The 21,185-nt window shown below is 37.0% G+C and overlaps 1 protein-coding gene across 1 annotated transcript; it reads left to right on the top strand.

The window, feature by feature from the left end:
* Positions 1-2,662: 2,662 nt before the first annotated feature.
* On the top strand, positions 2,663-10,074 carry LOC140921880 (gamma-aminobutyric acid receptor subunit rho-2-like). The gene is made up of 8 exons (XM_073371879.1): positions 2,663-2,736; positions 5,857-6,046; positions 6,875-7,086; positions 7,430-7,512; positions 8,312-8,434; positions 9,025-9,428; positions 9,656-9,715; positions 9,801-10,074. The coding sequence occupies exons 1-8, from the start codon at positions 2,663-2,665 to the stop codon at positions 10,062-10,064; spliced, it is 1,410 nt and encodes a 469-aa protein (XP_073227980.1). The 3' UTR covers positions 10,065-10,074.
* Positions 10,075-21,185: the final 11,111 nt, after the last annotated feature.

The raw sequence follows: 21,185 nt of genomic DNA, 5'->3' as shown, positions 1-21,185 counted from the left end.
CTCGATCGTTCGTTCCCTTGTTTTTGCATTCAAAGTTAGCGGAACGCCTTATATAATCCTAAGTACCCTGTGCCACTCAATAAATGCACGACTTTATGCAAATCAACCCCGGTAAATTTCAAAATTTTGTTGCACTTCATATCATAAATCAAATGTAAATCAGAACGACTTCAAACCGTTACGGACATTTTTTTCTAAAACTGTTGAATGTGGCCTCTCTTAGAACGAGAAACTGTTTTACTAAAAACAACGACAGTTGTAATCGTGGTATATTCTAGTAGAACTTTAAGTGAAAAGTTTATTAAGTTTAAGTAAATTTGTTTCAGCTTTACAAAAGAATATAAATGCCTTTCTCGTTCGATAATAACACGATGAAAGAAACGATGTGTCTAAATGGAAGTTCCCTATTTGCCAAGGACACTTTGAAAAGCGACACAATTCAAATTATAAACAATGAGTGGATGAGGCTTTTGTGATATTAGGAATAATCAAGGTCAAAGGCCAAGGCTAATAACACTCACCGTCGCACGAAACACTTTTTGACATTGATCTTGGAATTCATGCCTAACTCTCGCACTCTGCAGATGAGATTAGTCACTTACCTGATGGCAGAATATAACATGAGCTAATCTGTAGGTTGCGCTGATTTCAAAAACTGACTGTGGGCTCTTAGCTGTGAAATGACAGATAGTAAGAACAATGTCTAGTAAGAATAAATGACCCCTTTTGTCGTCAAACCTGCTACTATTTCAATGGCGTAGATGATAACTCCCTCTAAACTATGTTTCTTTTTTCTATCTGTACCTCTTATTTAGCAAATATGCCAACTTTTCAACGCTTGTGGCTGTAAGCGCTGTAAGCCTTTTGTGATTGTGTTACTGGGAGATAAAGAGTTTCCATTGAGAAAGTACCTTCCCAGCTTTTCCTCGATTATAATTAGATTCAGAGTTTGTATTCTCTTTAATACTGCATTATTCAGTTCAAACTCTGAAGAAATAAAAACGTGAGAAATCTGTTTTATCGGAGTTGATCGATATTGCAGATTATGGTTCACTTGATACGGTGGCCCCACTGCTGGACAAAGCACTATTACATGTTAAAAACCTTTTTGTTCGCAGAATTTGCATGAAAAACTAATTTAGTTCTCAGCGGATGGAAATTTTCTTTCCAACCAATATCAACATCAGTGATTAGTTAATAATTGTTTGAACGTGGAAAGGAAGGAATTCTCGTGTGACTTATATAGAGATCGAAAAATATTACTTACTTGCGGGGAATGCTGACCATACAAAAGCATTTTGGCTGTGACTGCCAATGCGGGAGTAATATTTGGTGAGGTGGATACAGACAAGGCGTGGTCCCTCGGCTACTATTTTCGAGTTGGCAGTCTTTGAAAGCAAACAAGCAAACAGTATAGAAAAAAAAAAAAGCCCTGCCTACAATGTATATAACACCAAATTATAGGGATAAAATATCGCATCATGATGATGATGATGATGATGATGATGATGATTTAGACATAAAATTGTTAATACAGGTCAAATTATCTATTGCTCACAAGCAAACTTATGAAATGGCATTTCAAAATCTTCCATATTAGGTTTTAGGCATTTCACATTTGTCAAATTTAACGCTAATGAGGACAATCTATTTTTTCTCGCTCATTTGCATTAAATAAGGCAGATGTGAGATGCAGAACGAAACAGACAGGTTCATTAGGATTCATTGGCAGAACGCCTGCTGATGATTCATATTCGTATTCAGATGATTCATATTCATATTCAGCTTGAGTTTCGGCCCTCATCATTGCATGTTATGTAATCTACTTCAAACTCTAAATAAAAGAGTTTGTTTCGGTCAAGGACTATGCTAAGATGGAAACGAGGAAAGGCTTGATCAATGTTTTCTTATTCACTATTCCAAATTGGTGCAAAGCCTTTAAATTATTATTTTCATGAATTTCATCTAATTGGTGACCTTGGAGCAAATAATTTATGCAAATTTAAGGTTATATGTTAACAAAACTTATAATCGTCTTGCAATTTTGACTCATTTAACTAGATAACTAAAATCTATTAAGCATACCTTTGGTTTTGAAATGTGAAATGTCCAAAGTTGTCAACTGACTACAATCAGTCAAACTTACATTGCAATTTTAAAGGAAATCACAGCTCTTTACTATGCCGAATTTCCAGCTGGATTAAAACGAAAGAATTCTTGTCAGCAAATATAAAAGAACGAACATGCTGATAAATGCCCAACTTTGTCTGGTGTTCATATTCACAACAGTTTTCCAGAAAATTTCATCATGCGTTAATTGAAACGCATTTTTGTTTTTAAATGCATCAATTGCAAGAATAGTTTTGGTGCAATCTACAACACTGGACTGGAATATCATTTTCCAAAGTTTTTTTTTAGTATAATAATTGTTCCTCATTTTTCCTTGTCAACCCGAAAGGAGTGTTTAAAGAATTCTTTCCTACTCAGCAAAATTCTCGTGCACCCAGTAGGACACTGGAACAGAATAAATTATTTATTTATTTAGCAATTTGTTCTCTCACTGTGCAACCGCACCGCACTGGCTCATCATGCAAAGGCAGGCATAAAATTTGTCTTATTTTTTTGAAAAAAAGTGCTCTAATCCGCCAACTGGGTTTCGAATATGAAAGGGTTTGTGATCGAACTTATATTGTTACTCACGTTGAATGTGGTTAAGGCAAGCGAGGAAACAAAAAGGTAAGCAATAACTTTTCAAGCATTTTCCGTGAAATTATTCTATCTAAACCATATGAGATTCTTCACCATGCACCCCTTTCTTTATTAGAACTGATCAAAAAAGACTCCATCTCAAAATATTGAATTTTGTACCAGGAAAAAGTGAAAGAAAAACGGTGAATAGCAACTAAGTTCAGTATTCTTCGATTTTGTTCTTGATGTTACTTCCTGATGGCGGTCTCTTTATATGACAGAGTTGTCGCTTTACCATAATTTCCTTCCAAAAAGGACAATATGAATTGTTTAAGAAAAGGACTATATGAAAGTTTTCATCGTAGTCAATACGGTTCATATATTTGAAGAGGTTCTAAACCAAATTTATATTCAGCACCTGTTTAGTAATATATTTGCGCCAAAGCTATTCAGTGGTGTAAAAATTGGTACTTCTAATATCAAAACAAAACAATCAGGTTACTTTCGAGAACATCTCGATCCTGACAAACGAACCTGATTTGTTCTACGCCAACGTACTTTGTTTAAGTTTGTACAACAAATTCTTGGTTGAATGTTAAACCATTATGACTAAAGTAAAGGCAGCTGTTTCTGCGACCTCAAATTTTTTACACCATTACACTCATCAAGCTAGATGTCCAACTTCGGGCTTTTGATAAGATAGTGAGAATGCAGATAAAGAGGAAAAGTATTGTGAAAGGTGTTAGAAGCGTTTATAGTACATTTGCAATTGTTTGTGTTTGGACCCAATCACTGAATAGCGGGTACGTTATAAAATGTCTCTTATCCCAGAAGTTTTAAATTAAAATGGGGATCTTTAGCAAAGCGATTTGTGTGCAAGAGAGAAAAAAACAACAGCAAAATTCCATTTCAAAATACTGAAAATTCAGTTTTTCAGCATAAAGATTCGGTAAAAATATTTACTTGTTACAGTTCGTAGTCTCTCACAGCATGTTCAATAAAAAATGATACGAAAAATGTAAATTGTGTCTGCTTCCCGCGGCAGGTGTGTCTTTACTTAGACTATTGACCAGTTTAATGTAATAACGTAACATAAAAAATCTCTGTGTTTAAATATAGTTTTTACATTAAAAACACTGCTTTTTTGAATTATCAATTGTTTGGTATTAAGCGATAAAAAGAAACTTTCATTTGCCTCAACATTGTAATCGTGCTGCTGGCTTTTCCGTTGATTAATTTCGGTGTGGAACTAAATAAAAATAAGGCAATTATGAAAGCAGCACGAGATCAAGACTTCCCATATAAATTATAAATCTTTAATTTAAAAATTAAATTTATTTTAAGACTACGAGAAGACTAAGAAAATGGGTTATCTGTTATAACTACAAGCAACATTTTTAATTGCAATTTCGATATCTACTTTATTCGTCCATGTTAGGCGACACTGTCTTTAACCAAGAGCAGTTTATATTTAAGCTGCATTTTCGTTTGAATCGGTTAAACAATTTGTAAATATTTAGCGTTGGAAAAATATGGTGCTTATCTTTTGGTTAAGTGTTTTTATACACGATAACTACTGTCTGAATTGTTGTTCAAATACTAATAGGCGGTCCGTAAAGCTTTCGTGTTATCAAAAGATTTGAACTGAACAATTTTCTACCGCGGTACTCAAGAACCTTTGGAAATTAATGAACATAAGAAAAAGGTTCAAAATAATCCTATTACTGAGTTGTTTCATAGCTGCAACAGAAATACCTCTGAGCCCCTATCATAACATCTATGCCAACGTACTAGAAAAATCCACATTTTTTATTGATAAATTTTGTTTAGCTTATAGAAGAAGAATGTCTCTCGCCAGACCAAGGAGTTTGGTAAAGGTGATGTTATACGAACAGATTCGCAACGACGATTTTTAGCGCAACACAGTGTTGCAACATTGTTGCGGCATTGTTTCGAATGGCTACAACATTGTTCCAACATTGCAACAATGTGTTGCGCTAAAAATCGTGGTTGCGAATCGTCCCGTGTAACATCACTTTAACAGCTGCATGAGTAAAACACAGGGAATTATATAATACTATATATGTTAGCGTTGTCGTTAGAAACTGTCATAATTTTTGCCACTGGTAACACATCAAATAATCTAAGAGCATAATTATTCGAGAGACAAAATTGTCCAAAGCTGCGGTAGACGAATACGTGCATTTTGTGTTGCATCGTTAAAGGGGCTGTGTCACGACAGTCCAGTTCATTTTGTTTAGTTTTGCCAATCACTCACCCTCAATCGCTACGGAACTTAACGTAAGCAAAGAAATTACAGGTAAATGACAAAATCAGAGATCCGAGATAAACAAATATGTCTCCTGAGCATTATTTTTGAAGTTGCAAGCAGCAGGGATCAACTTTGAAAAACTATTAGGCTGAACAGTTTTCAAAAACCCTAATTTCAATCCGTTTCAATCTTCTTCAGTTTTGCCCATCCGTGGCATCTCTTGTTATGTTATTTTAACCTTCCTTTAAAGTTTTAAGCGGTTATTTTTTTGTTTCTCTTAATTTAACGGGCATTTTGTAATTTCCTTATTTGGCTGAATTTCGTGGCACAGCTACTTTAATAAAACGGGTACCAAAAACGTGCGACCCTGTTTTGCAATGTTGCTGCAAAGCGATGTTCGCGTTTTACTACCCATGCTCTGTCTCCGTCTTGCAACAAATCAGTTTGCCGCAGGTTGCGAAAAGCTGCGTCGTAAAAAGTAGAATTTCTTCTTACTTTCAGGAACAACTTTTAGCGAATAAATAAAACAGTAGCGTCATAAATTCATGCCATTTTAAAGCAAAGATGCGAGTTTTCCACGAGTTTTTCATAAAAACTGTTTCAAAAATTAACAGAATGTTTTATTACAACATGCTTTAAAAATCATTCGTGAAAAATGTTGGTTTTCACCCTATTCAGATACGTACGAAGTTTTAGTAAAAATCCCAGATCGCGGCCTGGATTAGACAGCTATTTTGAATGACGTCACAAGGGGCCGGGGGGTACCACGGCCCCTCATCTGCGACATGACATTGCGCATTACTTTACTAAAGTGACAATTTTTGTTCTTTTTCAGTATTTGAGGTTTAAAGTGACAACTATTCTATTGACTACCAACCTTTTGTTTCTCTTTACAGCGCTGGTGAAGTAGACATTTCGGATGGCACACTGCCTCCTGTGAACGAACCCCCGAACGCGACAGCCATACTCGACCAAATGTTTGTGAATTATGACCAACGGCTCAGGCCGATGTATGGAGTGGAACCTGTGCAGCTTTACATCTCCATGGGTTTCCAATCCATTAGCCACATTGTGGAAGAAAACATGGTAGTTAGATCTACAATTTATTTTTTTAAATATAGATTTGCAGATACCGTATGAGACCAAGCCGGGCTTTATTGTGTCAACAAATGAACTGGAAATCGTGAACGCAAAACTCATGAAAGGCACATTTTTTGGCGAAGAAATTGAAAACAAAGTTAGGCCGGCAACGTGACCGAGTGTTTCTAAACATACTCGTCCGCACTCGCAATCTAGAGGTCCAGGGTTCGAATTCTACTTTCGCATCACAGCTAGCTGGTACGCCGTTTTGTCGTTCTGAGTTAGAATCGGAAGTCATACTTGTATATAGCCCACTGGTTGCCTTCTACCATTTGGGTTTTTAAATTGTTAAGTTCTGTTTGTGTTAACCTTCAAGATGAGTGGATCGCTCACAAACTTGATAAAGCAACTAAGTGTACTTCCACTACAAAATATTTATAATTTACTCTGTTTTGAGTTGACTCCGCGGATAGTTTGTAATATTTCCCTTTTATGTGAGACCACAGAACATTTCGATCCTTGATGGTTAGCTGTTTTGCAAATTTGCCTCATTACTTGTAACTCAGTCATTCATATTGTGGGCTGTAAAGCCCTGGGCAGGGTTGTTCAAAGCTACAAAGGTTAAGAACCCAGGTCTAGAACGAAATTGAAATTCAGAAATGAATCTTTTAAAGCAAATTCTTTTTTCTACAACTTGCTGTATAAGATGCTCTAAAAAGGAAAGAGAAAATTATCCGAGAAAATGCCTTTGAACCTCGAGTTAGCGCCAATCGGGCTTCGAGCAACTGGGCCTCAGGTTCAGATTCACTAAAGTCGTTCCCACCCTCTCAACAGGAGTTTAAAGGCGACTTTTATTTGCGTCAGTTTTGGAAGGACCCGCGGCTGGCCTACGGAGACAAAAACTGGACTCTGATTCTTCAAGGAGACATCTTAAAGAAACTGTGGTTCCCGGATACCTTCATCGAAAATTCGAAGAAAATCACTGTCCATGATGAGACAAAGACAGTGGTATTGTTTGGTGATGGAAATGTCTTCTACTCTGTTAGGTAACATATAAGAAGCCCTCTACTGTGGTAGCACTCTTGTAGACCATTCATTACCCCCAAAAGACACCCTGTTCAAGACGCCAACTAGTAAAATTGTATACGCCCACTCTTTTAAAGATCGCTTCAACACCCTCAAAACTATACCCTGTTGAGTGGTACATACCCTTCTAGGCCATAAATAAGGGAGTACTCTATCCCCGGATTGGTTGAGATAAAGGTTTACAAAATGGCGACCATTTCAAATAACGACGTCACTACCTGGCATACGACAGATAATTTTCCACAATAGGCGTAACGCGAAGAAGTACTCATTAAATGAAGTTGTGTATTTCTTTTTTGGAAGGGTGACTGTCGATGCTATGGGATTTATGGATTTTAGAAACTATCCGATGGATGTGCAGACATTTTTCTTTAGAGCCATCAGTTGTGAGTAACATCTAACTTTTTTTAGGCTATTACTGAAGACGTAACAAAATTCAGAACTGGGCGGAGATTTTCGAAATTTTCACAAAAACTTATCACTGCCTGACGTACAAAAACGTACTGCCATACAGCTATTTCGAGAAAGGTTCTCGGAAAAAATGTGCACGCGACAATCCCGAAAGGTAATGTGGGATATGATCAATAAACTGCTCCAAACGACAGTCGAACCTACTTTTGTTGCTTTCCTTTAGCACTCGCAAGCATATGTCCGTGGCCTCCTGGTGTCATTCTTTCAAATTTCTTCAAAGAACAGTGCACTCAAAACCACCCACAATACCTTTCGGAATTGTCGCAAATGCTAAGCGCCCTAAGTTAACATAAATGCCCGCCGTTACATAACGTGTTTGCCATGTAATTTAGTTTTTAATCTTTTTTAGGGCTATCGTTGTTAAGTTAGATTTTTTTCTTACTCATTAGCACTAAGCACCTCACGTACAACATGTTTACGAACGCCATAAGGAAGTTAAAGGAGAATGATAGGAGGGAATGAATTTTATTATCACATTTTGCTGATTTCTTTTTCTAAGACAAATGGAAAACGCAGAAAGGGCCCCCTAACCGCTGCTAACCCCCTGCACATATTCATGGATTACGGAAGAAGGTTAGGGAGACTGGTGTCGAACTTATACTTTAACACACTGGAGTCAGCCGGCGTTCTAGGTTGATTTCTGCAAAAGTTGATCAGAACAAAACCTAGGACAGAATCATAGGCTTTGTGAATAATTTAGTTTTTTTCACACAGATGGCTTTGACCTCACTCAGATCAGATATAAGTGGATAGAAGCAACACTATACAGTACAGACATGGCAGAATTCTACGTCATGAATCAAACGCTCGCAAGTGGCAAAGTCAAGTACATGCTGGGTATGGCGGGCTCTTATTGCACATTTTAAGCTAGGAAAACCAGCAGCGTAAACTCTCCCGTATCATTCGTATAAAGACTAGTATGGAGCTAGGGCTTTTTTTGTAATGCGGTAGGTACTTACTGAGATGGAAGTATCGCCCCCATGCAAGGGAATCCGGATTCCGAAATCTGGGAAACTTTTGCTGTTGCAATCCGGAATCCTGTTCTTTGGAATGCGAAATACAGATTAAGGAATCCGGAATCCCTCTCATGATTTAGATCCATAATCCGTGTTCCACTCGGATTACCATACATATGCGGAGAAGAAAATAAGCATTAAAAAATTCAATAGAGGAGAAACTCTTCTAAAAAGTCTGTTTTAAAACTACGCAAAATTTTCCTTTTTAAGCTGAAACATATCCACATTATCTCGACCAAAAATTGTTTCTAAAGAGACAAAATGTAGAGAGAAACGGCTTAATACAGAAATTGACAGCAAAAGGGGAAAAGAGACTGGTATAGTCGTAAGAAACATTTTTTACTTTAAGGGAACGACTCAAATAAACCTTGTTTGAATTGTACTTTCTTTTGTTTGTTTGACAAATATCAGGCTGGTTTGAGTATCTCGATGTCTCCTTCTACGTTCGAAGAAGAATAGGTCATTACGTCATCCGTATATTCTTTCCCTGCATTCTTTGCACGGTTGTCTCATGGTTGCCATTTTGGATGGATCGAAGCGAGATTGGTGACCGCGGAGCCCTGGGTATTACAACTCTTCTCACAGAAGTCTTCCTCCTTCAATACACCAATGCAAACATGCCACGTGTCAGCTACGTGAAAGCCGCTGACCTGTTCCTGATTGTATCGTTTGCCTTCACATTTTTGGCGTTAATAGAGAGTGTTATCGTGTATAACTACAAGAAAAAGAGTCAAAAGTCTGAGGACACTCACGTGAAAGGTTCAACTGGAGGACGAGGACTGTTTTGTAAACGCAGCACAGTCGCTGTTCAGGAGGTAAGGCACTAAGGCTGATATGTGTCTGTGATTTGCATTCTAACAAATTTAGATTTTGCAGGATGGATCGACTTTCTGAGCTTGGTTTTCATATTTCGGTAATCCCAGAGTCTGTACTAGACGCCATCTTAATTTATGGGTATTTTCACCATGGCAGCACCTTGTTGAAGGCTTCGTGTAATTTCTCCTCTTACTTCTCTATGATAATGATTCTTTTATATTTTCAGGTTCCCAAAACAGATACTATCTCGAACGGATCACACATTAATCCCGTTGTGATCACGGAGGTAAAACTGTGGTTTTAGTTAATTGCCAATTCTCGCAATGGAAATAAGGCTGCACAATATAACATATGCTTTTCCCTTGACACAGGCTTTCACAGAAACGCCCAGTCCGCAAGCTAATCCTCCAATGACTAAAAACCTCTGGGAGAAGCCAAGAAATCAAGAAGAAAAAGACACCTGTCTTGGCTACACAGCATCAGCAAAGTCAAAAATTCAAAGCTGGTTTGCACGTTGCAAGGGTTATTTGTCCAAGCAAGATCTCAGTTATTTCATCGAGATGAGTTCTCGCTTGGCCTTTCCCGCCGTGTATATAATCTTTATTGTCTACTTTTTTGCAAAATATGGCATCTAATAAACATGGGATAAGGATGGGATCATTCATGATGATACGAGTCAAGCAGAGTTAGACGAAAACCCCTAAAACGACACTGGGAGATGAATGAAGAACACCACGGAGAGCAAATTGCCTTCCCTCAGCGTGGCTAAGATTTGATTAGGACCGGTAGTCGTTTGTTAAGGACACTTTCTTCGACTTCCCTGTACCTTTTTCTTCTCCTACTACTCCGACCAGTTTTACTTTCTTATCTTCAAGCAATAAACACTTTCAAATTCTATTTAATAATCTGAGAGGGCAAGAATACTGTCCTTGGATCCAGAGGTTGGCTAAATCACGTGAAAATCGAGCGTCTAATCTGCTACATCGTGGAACTCTTACCACACAGTTAGTCGGGGTACAGGGACACGCGTTGAACGAGAACTTAAAAAGAGCTGCAGGCGCACGTAAAAAGTACAATGTAAAGATGTTCGTATTTTTCCATTTAAGACGTTCCCGTCCATAAAAATATTATAGAAAGAAGCCGATGTATCCCAATTATTACTTTAACATCGTGCGAATTTTTTGATTAAATAGCATCAGTCAACCCTGCATATACAATAAGTGTCTAGACACATGAACACTTCAAACATTATCAAGCAGTGACCTTCATTATTTTTTTTTTCTCAGTTCCGATGAAGGATATTCGGCTGGAAATTCTACCAACAAGGCGGGGCAAAACCCACTTACAAAAGCCTAGTCATAATACCCGGTCAGAATAGTACATCCCTTGACTTTGTTTTCGTCTTAGTTTTCTTTAACATTGTATTCGATCGCACATTGATGTGATCTTTCTGGCTCTTGCTTACCGTTCGTCGTAAATAAACCAGTACTTTGCCCTCAGACCAAATAAATCGGGCTACAGAATTACGCAATGCTTCCATGTCCTTGAACTTGTCAAGTTTCGCTAGTCTCAAATCTTCCTTTAACTGGGAGCCAAAAGTGCGTCAAATCACAGACATGCCTGGCGCCATTTTGTTGCCAAAATTGAGAAAAACAAATAGGGCATGTTTGCAGCGCTAAAAAAAGGGCATTTGTCTATTGTGTCTGCAGTTATTTGAATACGTACTAAGAGCAATAAACTTTATTGAAGGGGATGGAATGCCTGCCATACAAGTTAGTTTAAACATGCATGCTGGCTATCAAAAAGTACCAGAATTTAACCAGAGAGTGTTCACAACACGAGTTCAAAATACTGAGGAAAGCTTTATAGAAAAGTAAGATCGTTTACTATAGGTAGCATTTGCAACCTACTTTTTGGCAACACATACCAAGAGTAGTAAGATAACAAAAAGAGACAAGATACATCATACGGTCAAAAGAAGAGCTGTGTAGGGACGTAGCTAAGCAATGCGAATGTGGTTAGTTACTCTGATAGGTCATTTTAACATTCTGGTTAGTATATTTGCAAGCATGTGAGACCTCGTGGCGACAGAGCCAAAACCTAAATTGAGCACTAGCTAAAAATATTTTGGAAAACTCTCGAAAAATTAGCAAGATCAAAGAACCGTGTACCGCCTTACCATTCAATCATACAAGTGCAGTATGCATATGAGTAAAATGGACATCACAAATGATAGACGCAGCTTTTTAATGGCGTGCCTGTAAGGCCATGCCAATAAAATGTTTCATTTCCCATCGCCCGACCGACCCATTTTTTTCGAAAAGTAAAAAAAAAAAAAAAATCCAGATTAACTGGTTACAGAAGCAAGTAATTTACGAGCACACGATCTTGTTTTAACAACAATTGGCATGCATGATGTGATGTCCTTGTCTTTAATTTACAGCGATACTACAAAGGTTGTTTAGACATTTGATAGTCGAAAAGACCACGTTTTCGAGTTGACTTTGTAACCAGGCTTTCTTACTTAGCAGCCCGGCATTCTCTGGGACCCAGACAACTTCAAGTGTTCATTCTTTTTTTTTTTTTTGCCCGACCGACCGACCCGCCATCACAAGAGACGTGGCGATGGGAAACGAAACATCTTATTGGGATGGCCTAAATGGGCTCCAAAAACATTTTTTTTTTTTGGATTTTGGTAAAGCAGACCTCCTAGTTCTTATTTTATTCTTTGCTGTTGGCATAAAAAATTCATATTCTATAATTAGAGTCTAGTGAGCATATTATTAATAAAGGAATAAGCGATTATTTAGAGAGAATACAGAAATAGATTTGTTCTAGCTTCTCTATCCCTTAAACATGACCAGGCGCAGTTTCCAATTTAATGTACCAAGTTATCACTCATTCCAAGTTATTTACTACTATTTCCTGCCCGACTCCAGCACAAACAATTCAACTCATTACCACCTGAGGTGTGTTAGGGAAAATGAGAGGTTCTCAGCTACTTTTATATAATGGATTCAGTTATCATACGCAAGCTTCTTGAAGAGGATAGGCACGTCGAACCTGAATAGTAAGACGCCGTTACATTATTTTGCTCACTGAGTATAGACAAGTGACGATAAACAGAGCCCGGCGAGTCCGGAATTTTAAAATGCAGTTACAACTTCAGAGGAAAATATCCTCGGCCTAAAGAAAACTCAACCAAGAATGGAGAATGACCAAAAACCTAACCGGTAATTACTCTGAAAAAAAAAAAAAATGGCACTCCCTGCATGGCCAATGAAGCATTTTTCAAACAAAATTCGAGCTTTCAATCGCTGTCTGACGATTTTAAATGTATTCATATTTTTGTTGAGTTATTCAATAATATCTTAATATTCCATTTTAATTCATACCTCCTGAATTTTTCGTTAGTGTATTTATTTATCTCCCACTGTAAATTGTATTTTATCCCATAATTTTGGAAATGTAAACTACGTTATAGTTCAGAGTTCCTCTAGTATTGCATTGTATTATAGGCATTATGCCAGGTGTAGATCAGAATGAGGAAGAAGCGATACTACGCACTTGCACTGTGAGCGATTCAAAAGCTCTCTGTGCCGCCTTGCAAATGAAATGCCGATGTTTGAATTTATTTATTTCGCATTTATTTATATTTTTTAATTCCTTGATAATGGCGCCGAAGCTTCGGGAAATTATCTCAGTTTTTAGATGTTTCAATTTCTTAATCATCTTTCCAAAAATTACTCAATTCAGCCAACTGCATGCCAAGTAATTTGTCTTTTATAAAAACCATCTTTCAGTCTGTCTAGCCAAAAATCGTTTTCCTTTTAAATTTGAAATATGCTAAATATAACTTAGCTAACACTTTCGGCTAACCTATAAAATCCATTGCACTTGAAGAGTAATAGCATACTTGAAGAGCCTTAGTTGATGTCAAGAACGGAAGAACTTTTTATGCACAAGCTGAAGCTGCGAAAACCAACTGAGGAGCAGAAGCACCTTAAAGGTTGAAGTAAGAGGAAATTATTATACAGTAACTAAAAAACCGGCACTCATTTTTCATGATTTTGGAATTCAAATCTTTTTCTGGATGGACGTCTTTGCCTTCACGAAGCAGATTCATTTCTTACACATTTAACCAAATGAAATAATATTGTTGTATATCCTTGAATGTAGGGCAAAATAAGACAGAAAGAAACAAAATCTCGTTTCAGTAATCCTTTTCCAGACTAGTAGGATCGATTGAATTTACCGCACAGTTTCATGGGTCTAAGAAAATATATTTCAATTTCTAGTCATTTGACCTTTTTTTTAATTTTTTATTCATTTTATTATTTTTCCACACAAAATAGATTATTGTGGTAGGGAAATCTTCGTGTAAGTCTGTTACGTTTTTGTTTTTTGTTTATTTTCCTAGCTTTTGATCATGCCACTTTTTCTTCGTCAATCATATAGAAGTTAAAAAAAACTTCCTCCATCCAGGGAATGGTCTCTTGTTTTATTTCCTCGGTAGCACTTTCAGACTATAAGTCCTATTCCATCTGGTGATCTGTGGGCAGATCGAGGAAAAACTAGAGGGCAGTTTAGACACTTCCCCATCCCCCTCAGGGTTTTGCTGTGTTACAGTACAGTCTGGGAAATGAGAAATTATGTAATGGCGCTGTTAGAATTCCGTGACGTCATGTGGCCTATCTGGCCGCCATCTTGAATTTTACTAAAGCTTACCCTTTTTTTTGCAAAAATTTAGAAAGATAGCAATTCTCGTTCCTGGCTTGTACAATATGGCTAAATTCAAAAATTTTGCTGGCTTGTTTAAATAAGTTTCGTTTTTCTTGGCCTAAAGAAAGGTCGAACTTTTTTTGTCTGTAAGCCATAACGTCATACTTTTTATGACGCCATATCTCGTCACCATAGTCAACACATTTTGTCAAAAATCATACCTAAGGAATAAACAAATAGCTCTCGAAATTAAAAGTCCGGCGAAAGTTCTTTTTAAGGAATACAACTCTCAATTTTTGCTCTCAATTAGAAGAAATCTTATAGACTCTTCTAGTTGTTAAGCATTGATTTGGTTTCGCATAGGCTGTATTTGTAGTTTAAAAGAAAAAAAAAGACTCTACTATATTTACTGATGTAATAAGAACATTTGTTAGCATGGATTTATTTGGATGCTGAAGGCAGCTCAATTTATATCTGCCTCAGTTGATTAGCAAAATACATAATGTGGTCACTGAAAACTAAACAAGTTACACTTTGTATAACTACGCCACCAAATACCCCGAATGGCACAGAGCGCTCCTCTCTGCAAGAACACTTGAACTTTCTCGAGTGATATCCGTCGTAAACAAATAAATCACACGCTGACAGAACGCCCTTGATTGTTAAGTAATTACACCTCGCAATCACGAGACAGCTTCTGTTAATAGTAACTGACAAAGCTGTTTATTTGCCTTGAATGAATGCTTCTAATACAATAGGACTGAGCTATATTCGGCGGGGAATTGGACCAACAAGGCGGAGCAAAAATCACGCACAATAGTACACCCTTTGACTTTGTTTCCGTGTTTTTCTCTACCATTCGATTGCACATTGATTTGAACTTTCTGGCTCTTACTTACGTTGGGTGTAAATTGACCAATTCCCCACCCTTATACCAAAAATATCCGGGCAGAATTACCTTACTTATTTTACACTATCCCGATGTCTTTTTGCGTGTGAGGTTTTTGAAACGAAGATAACAATTTCTACATTTGCGTGACTTTTCCACTGCGATTTGTTCTGACAGTTCAACTTATATTATTAACGTAAAATATAACTGTGAGCTCTCTACTGGATCAGAGAGTAAAATATAACTGTGAGCTCTCTACTGGATCAGAGAGCAAAAGTAGTCAAGCCAAAAAACACCTTTGGTAAGTTACATTTAGTGATGATTTGGTAACATTAAGTTTATAGGTTTTGGGGGCTACTATAAAATTAATTTCTCGCAATCATCAAATCTGTCCATATTCCAAACCTGAAAAAATGCAATACAAAAAGATACTTTAGTAGCGTCAACTGACGTGATTAAAATCACCGCATACATCGTTCCTATATACACTTCAGTATATTGGGAATGATAACCTGAACATAATTAAAATAGACGAGCCTAGTGTGTTTTGAGGACCTAACTTCTAATTCAGTTGACAGTATATCTTTCACCCATGTTTGAAAATTAATAGGAAGGAGAAAAGTCATGTTGTTATGACCTGGCAGATAGTTCAGTAACAGAATGAAATTATTCTAGTTCCCTAAAGTTTTTTCTTGTTGTGAGGCTCTATAAACTGAACGTATAAAAAAGTCGAGTTTAGGATGGTTATATTCGTCTAGTTCTAAACAGCAACTCAACTAGCATACGTCATCATCAATAGTCATATATTAACATATGCTAGGATTTTGGCTCAACTCCAACGAAAAGGGAATAACCAAAACAGGACTGTGTGTAACTAAGCAACTTAAGAAATCGACCACCCGAATGAGCAACTGTTCTGACTGTCTCCTCCCGCTAAATATTCCAAAAAAGGAATAGTAAACTTGTCAAATTGCTGAAGAAATTGTGGCGCTGCGTTTGTAAGGTTTTACAACAATCAACGTATTATTGGCGGTGCGAATTAGCCATGGTACTGAATAGATTCAACCCATGCTGACTTTCGAGAGCTGGGCCCTTCTTCAGAACCGCCTCTCATTGAGTGTTTTTTATCTTCTTATTAAATGAGTTATGATCCTATATTGATCAACGGCTCTTAAGTGCACAAATTAGACGTCACTGAGTTCCTTTTCGTATGAAACGTTCATGAGCCACAATACCATGATAATAATACCATCATCACTCAGCTGTTAAACTATTCTCAATATTGTGAAATGTAGTACACAGGAGAAAATTTGTATTCAAAAATTTAGGCTTTCAGTGATTTAATACTGGACTGTTTTTGTAGTTAACTTTACCCTTGTTGGGTTCAACAATTTTCTACTTCAGGCTTCGTTTACTTCGAATAAAAGCGCTTTTAATGAACTGCCTGTTTCAGTGTGTTTTAGCAACCTATCCTGCTAATAACTGTATCAAGCAGTTGCTTTGTTAAGGGAAAAATAATTTGACAGGCAGGTTCTTCGTATAGAATCGGATCAGCAAAATAATCAATCAAAGCTGAAGTTTGAAGATGTCAAATAGTTTTTCAAAACTAGCTGCTTATACCGTAGCCCAGGCCAGCGAGCTTTGGATTGGTACAGTCGTGAGATATCAACTCACATCAAATAATTAAAACAATTAAAAATGACTTGTAACTGACAGTCATTACTTATGTAAAAATCATACAGGGAAAACGTAATGTCGATGCATCTATAAACAGTCACATAACACGGATATTTATATTGTAATATTTCGTTTCCCACTCACGGAAGCTTTAATTGGTACTTATACAAAATATCACACGGGCAAAACACTCCATCACTTTAAAACTTTGCAAATATCATTTATTTGAGACGTTTCGTGCCAGTTGCGTAGATGACAAAGCTTCGGAATTAATTGCTGTGACTTGCTCAGCTCCTTATTTGGTCACTACACAATGCATGGGAACGTACATGAACCAAGGGTCTCTTCGCTTGATACGAATTAGACATTTTCAGTACACGCCGGGGCAAATTTGGCGCGTAAGCTATTCTGACCTCGCGTTTTTTAACTATGTTGCCTGGCTGGATTCTCCAGTCAGGTATAGGGACACCTTGTGGAATAAAAAGAGCAACTGTTAATTTCAACCAATCTAAATCTGGCTTCAGAATCGATCCCTCCAGATTTTTTTCTAGCTAGCGCGAAGGTAATAAACAAATTTCCTGAAGGCTGAAGCTGGACCAGGGACTATCTGAAAAATTTCCTGGGTCAGATTCCAACATTATGTAAAGACTTGGAAACTGAACTAAAAAACTCAAATTGATTTTATTCTGGTTGGCTTTTACTATTCAATAATTTAACCTTGGTTTCCTGCAATATCAACTCTTAACGCTTACTCATGAGCATACGCAAAATATGACGAAATAATTGCCAAATAGAAAACATGCCGGAAAACACGTCTTTCCATGAAATTTACGGAGAGAAATTTTATTTTCCTGCTTCATCATAACTTTAAAGGAACTTGAAAACGAAACTTCGATACAGGTAAGTCGATTACACAATTTAAAAGCAGCGCAGATTTAAGGCACTTTTGTACAGCCAGTCATGCTAGTAAAGCTGCCCTTTGGAATTTATAGACGTATTAAAAAAAATTGAAAACTTTGCGCTAAACTGTAATTGGCATCACATAGAGCACTTTACTCGCAAGCCATTTTGATTTTTCTTGTTTTAATTCTATCAACGTTAAAGACTCAAAGCCACGTTGAAAAGCGTATGCTGACTAATAAATAATCCATAAGTTGTTATTGTTAAACGTTCTGATCTATTTACAGATCGGAGTCAAAGAAAACTCAAAAAACTCAAAGTTAGAACAACCTTGTCAACAGCATAATGAACGGTACCATAGTACATATAGTAATTCTAATTAGCTTTAATTTGGATGTTCATACTTTAAGATTTGATGTAGATCTATGGACAGTGCCACAGGAAACTGAGTACTGCTCAGAAGCATTCATTTGAATGGTCACACTTAGGATTTCACCCACATACTCAAAATAAACTTCCTTGCATCACAGTTAATAAATTAAAAGAAACACAAAAAAGTATTGTTCAGTAGCTCTCATTTGAATGGCCACTTTTCAGGACTCCATACAAGGACGTAATCTTCGAACCACCGTGATGTTTTTTACAGTCATGACTTCTTGTGTAGAAACAAAAGTTAAGTTGCCTTGTCAGTAAAGCATAATAAACAGTACTCGGGAAGGAAGAACTACTCAATGGCTTTCTTGAATGTTCCGGCATTTTAAGATTTTACCCGAGGACAGTAGTGCCGGTTGACCACCTAATTCTCATAACAATTCATTTGAATGGTCACACGTGACTAGTTCATGCACAGTCTCTTGAGTTAGAAAGGAATTAAAAAAACCCTTCCAACCAGGAAAATTGATAGATCTTTGGGTCACATCGCAGAAATGTGCCTTAGATCCAAGACAGAAAGAAGACAAACATATATTAAACAAACATATGTTATTTTTACGTCATAAGCTGCCGTCCCATTTTGTAAACAATGATCCCTTGTTCATCGTCTTGTCATTGTTTTCTATGGTTACAGATATAGCTAGATATGGATAGAACCGCCTTTTGGTTTTCATCAGTTTGGTTAGTTAAACAAGTGAGCTTAGAGACGTCATACAAGTATGATAACTCTACTTGTCACGGCTATATCTACAAAAAGTAAACTTGCAGCACTCTCGTGGCTTAAGTGTGCGGTTCGCCTTACGCCCTACGCAAGCGTGGCAACTCGATAGAGATGTTATCGCACGTTGCCAGGGGCCGATCGAAGGTCTTGGGTCAACGCCAGGAACGGCAAACAGAAAGAAAAAAAAGTGTTTTGTCTAGTGCGGCTTTTACTGAGATGTAAAAAGAAGTGTGTTTAGTCTCGTGTATAAAAATTTTATTATTATACTATTATTAAGTAATCTTAGTCATGCACGTGCTCTGATTGCAGAGAGAAACAAAGACGGATATTGGATCAACTTATCCATTGTACATTTCAGTTTATGCTAAATTTTCAGTTAATCAATCATTTTCTTTTTGAAAACAACACTGTTTTTTTGGCATCCGTTGCCCATTTTAATTAAGAACCGGTGAATTAAAAGAACAAGAAGAGAAGTCAAAATCAACTTCTCCTCTTTTTCGTCGGTATCTATCATAATTATCAAGACTAGGCCTTATAGAAACACGTTATTCTCTCTTTAGAGTTTATGAAGGAAACCCTATGATGTGACCAGTCAAATGAAACCTCTTTAGCAGCTTTTTAACAGCTTAAGGGCCGGGTACTTTTTGTAAGTCATAATCTTATCAAAATACAATTTGAGATTTTCTTTTTGAAATTTAAAGTTGTCCCCTCTTCCAAGTGGAGTTTTCTTTTTTTCATATTTTCACTACGTATGTGGTAGAGATAGTGAACAATAACAGTGTCTAACGGGAAAGGAGATACGGTTAGTGCCAATTAGTATATATGTTGTGGTTCAATTTTATCCTTGGTTTAAATTTTCTTTTCTTTTCAGTTACAAACTCAATATCATACATTACCATACCCAAAAACAAAAGAAAAGAAAATTTAAACCAAGAATAAAATTGAACCACAACATATATATCACACAAGGAACGCTCTTATTGGTTAGTTCGGTGCATTTAGCATTTGTAAATATTCAGATCAATTAACTATAGTTTCAAGAATTATGTGCCTGGTAGAAAATGACTATTTTGCAGGGAAATGTTCGTAAAATATATTCTTAATAGATAAATAACAGCTACACTACCAAGTCCGATTTGGCAGACTGATTAAAAACAAGCAGCAGTGTGCCAATGATTAATTTGTCAGTCAAAAGTTTAACGAGATTTGGTCTACTAACGTCCGTAATGTTCATTAACGGAAATGATGCAAAACGAGTAGAAGTGTTTTGTGAAGTTTAGAACACTTTGTTTCTTGATTGTCTTCTTAACTTCAAGATAGAACAGTAGTTATCTTAAAAATTCTTTTAATTCCGTTTACAAGCCATTTTCAACGATGTTTCTTCAAAAGCTCGAAGGAAAAACTCAGCCGTGTCTATATCACGTATTAAAGACACTCGTTAAAATTAATTTCTTTTGTATTTCCTTTCTAAATACCATTAATGAGTTTTATAAATACATAATTGCTCACTGTACAGACTTTAAACTGACTTATTAAGTTGAAGTCCTTCGACACAGTGACTCCGTCTAGACTTGGCAATTTACCAAAACATCTCCATCTTAACCAGACTTCTTTGCCTTAGCTAGTTGCATTTATTAGGACGGACTTTTTAGATGAAGCTATTTGCGGTTAACAAGGGTATGCAAGAACCCCAACCTTAAGAAAAAAAGATCGGAACGGCACAAACATCAACGTTTCCCGCAGGCCTTCATAGAAATTACCAGAACAAAAAAAAAAAAAATGAGCTGCAAAATTGTCCAAAACCACAATTAACCCAATGTCATGGCCTTTTACTTCGTATGATTAGCATATAAAGTTGTTTTTAGTGTACCCTGCGAGCTGCAGAGGTTTCTCTCTTGCATGGCTTTTACCGTTTTCGAAGTCGTTCGCGTTGGTTTGTTTACACCCCGTAAGAGCAAGCCGCTCGTAGTTCCGTTGAGCATACTCTTTAGACACCTCCAAAATCTTGGAGGTAGACGCGTAAACAAACTAACAATGCGACAGACAAGCAGCTACAAGGCACACGAACGACTTGTTAGTCACATTTTTTCAAAATGCGGCGACCTCAATTCAGCACGTGTTTCTAATTGTCTAGGCTAGCTACGAGACTCTTGGTTTCTCGTAAACGTCGACTGCTTCCTAACTATCAATAAATAAATAATTAATTAATGTTAACTTAGTATCGATGTTTTGGTGGCTGTAGATAATCATATACCATTGAGATTGTCAGAAACAGGTATATAAATGCTCACTGCGTAAATTAATACACCTTTTCTCTCAGCTTGATGAGATTTTCAGCAAAAATCATCTGATTTTAGAAGGGGGTCAACGAATGAATGCGACGGCGGATAGACCGTTGCGTCACGTGTTCACAAC

Source organism: Porites lutea, chromosome 12 (genome assembly GCF_958299795.1).
Source record: "Porites lutea chromosome 12, jaPorLute2.1, whole genome shotgun sequence".
NCBI lineage: Eukaryota > Metazoa > Cnidaria > Anthozoa > Scleractinia > Poritidae > Porites > Porites lutea.
Note: the sequence above shows the minus strand (reverse complement) of the source record. Positions and strands in the feature narration are given on the sequence as shown.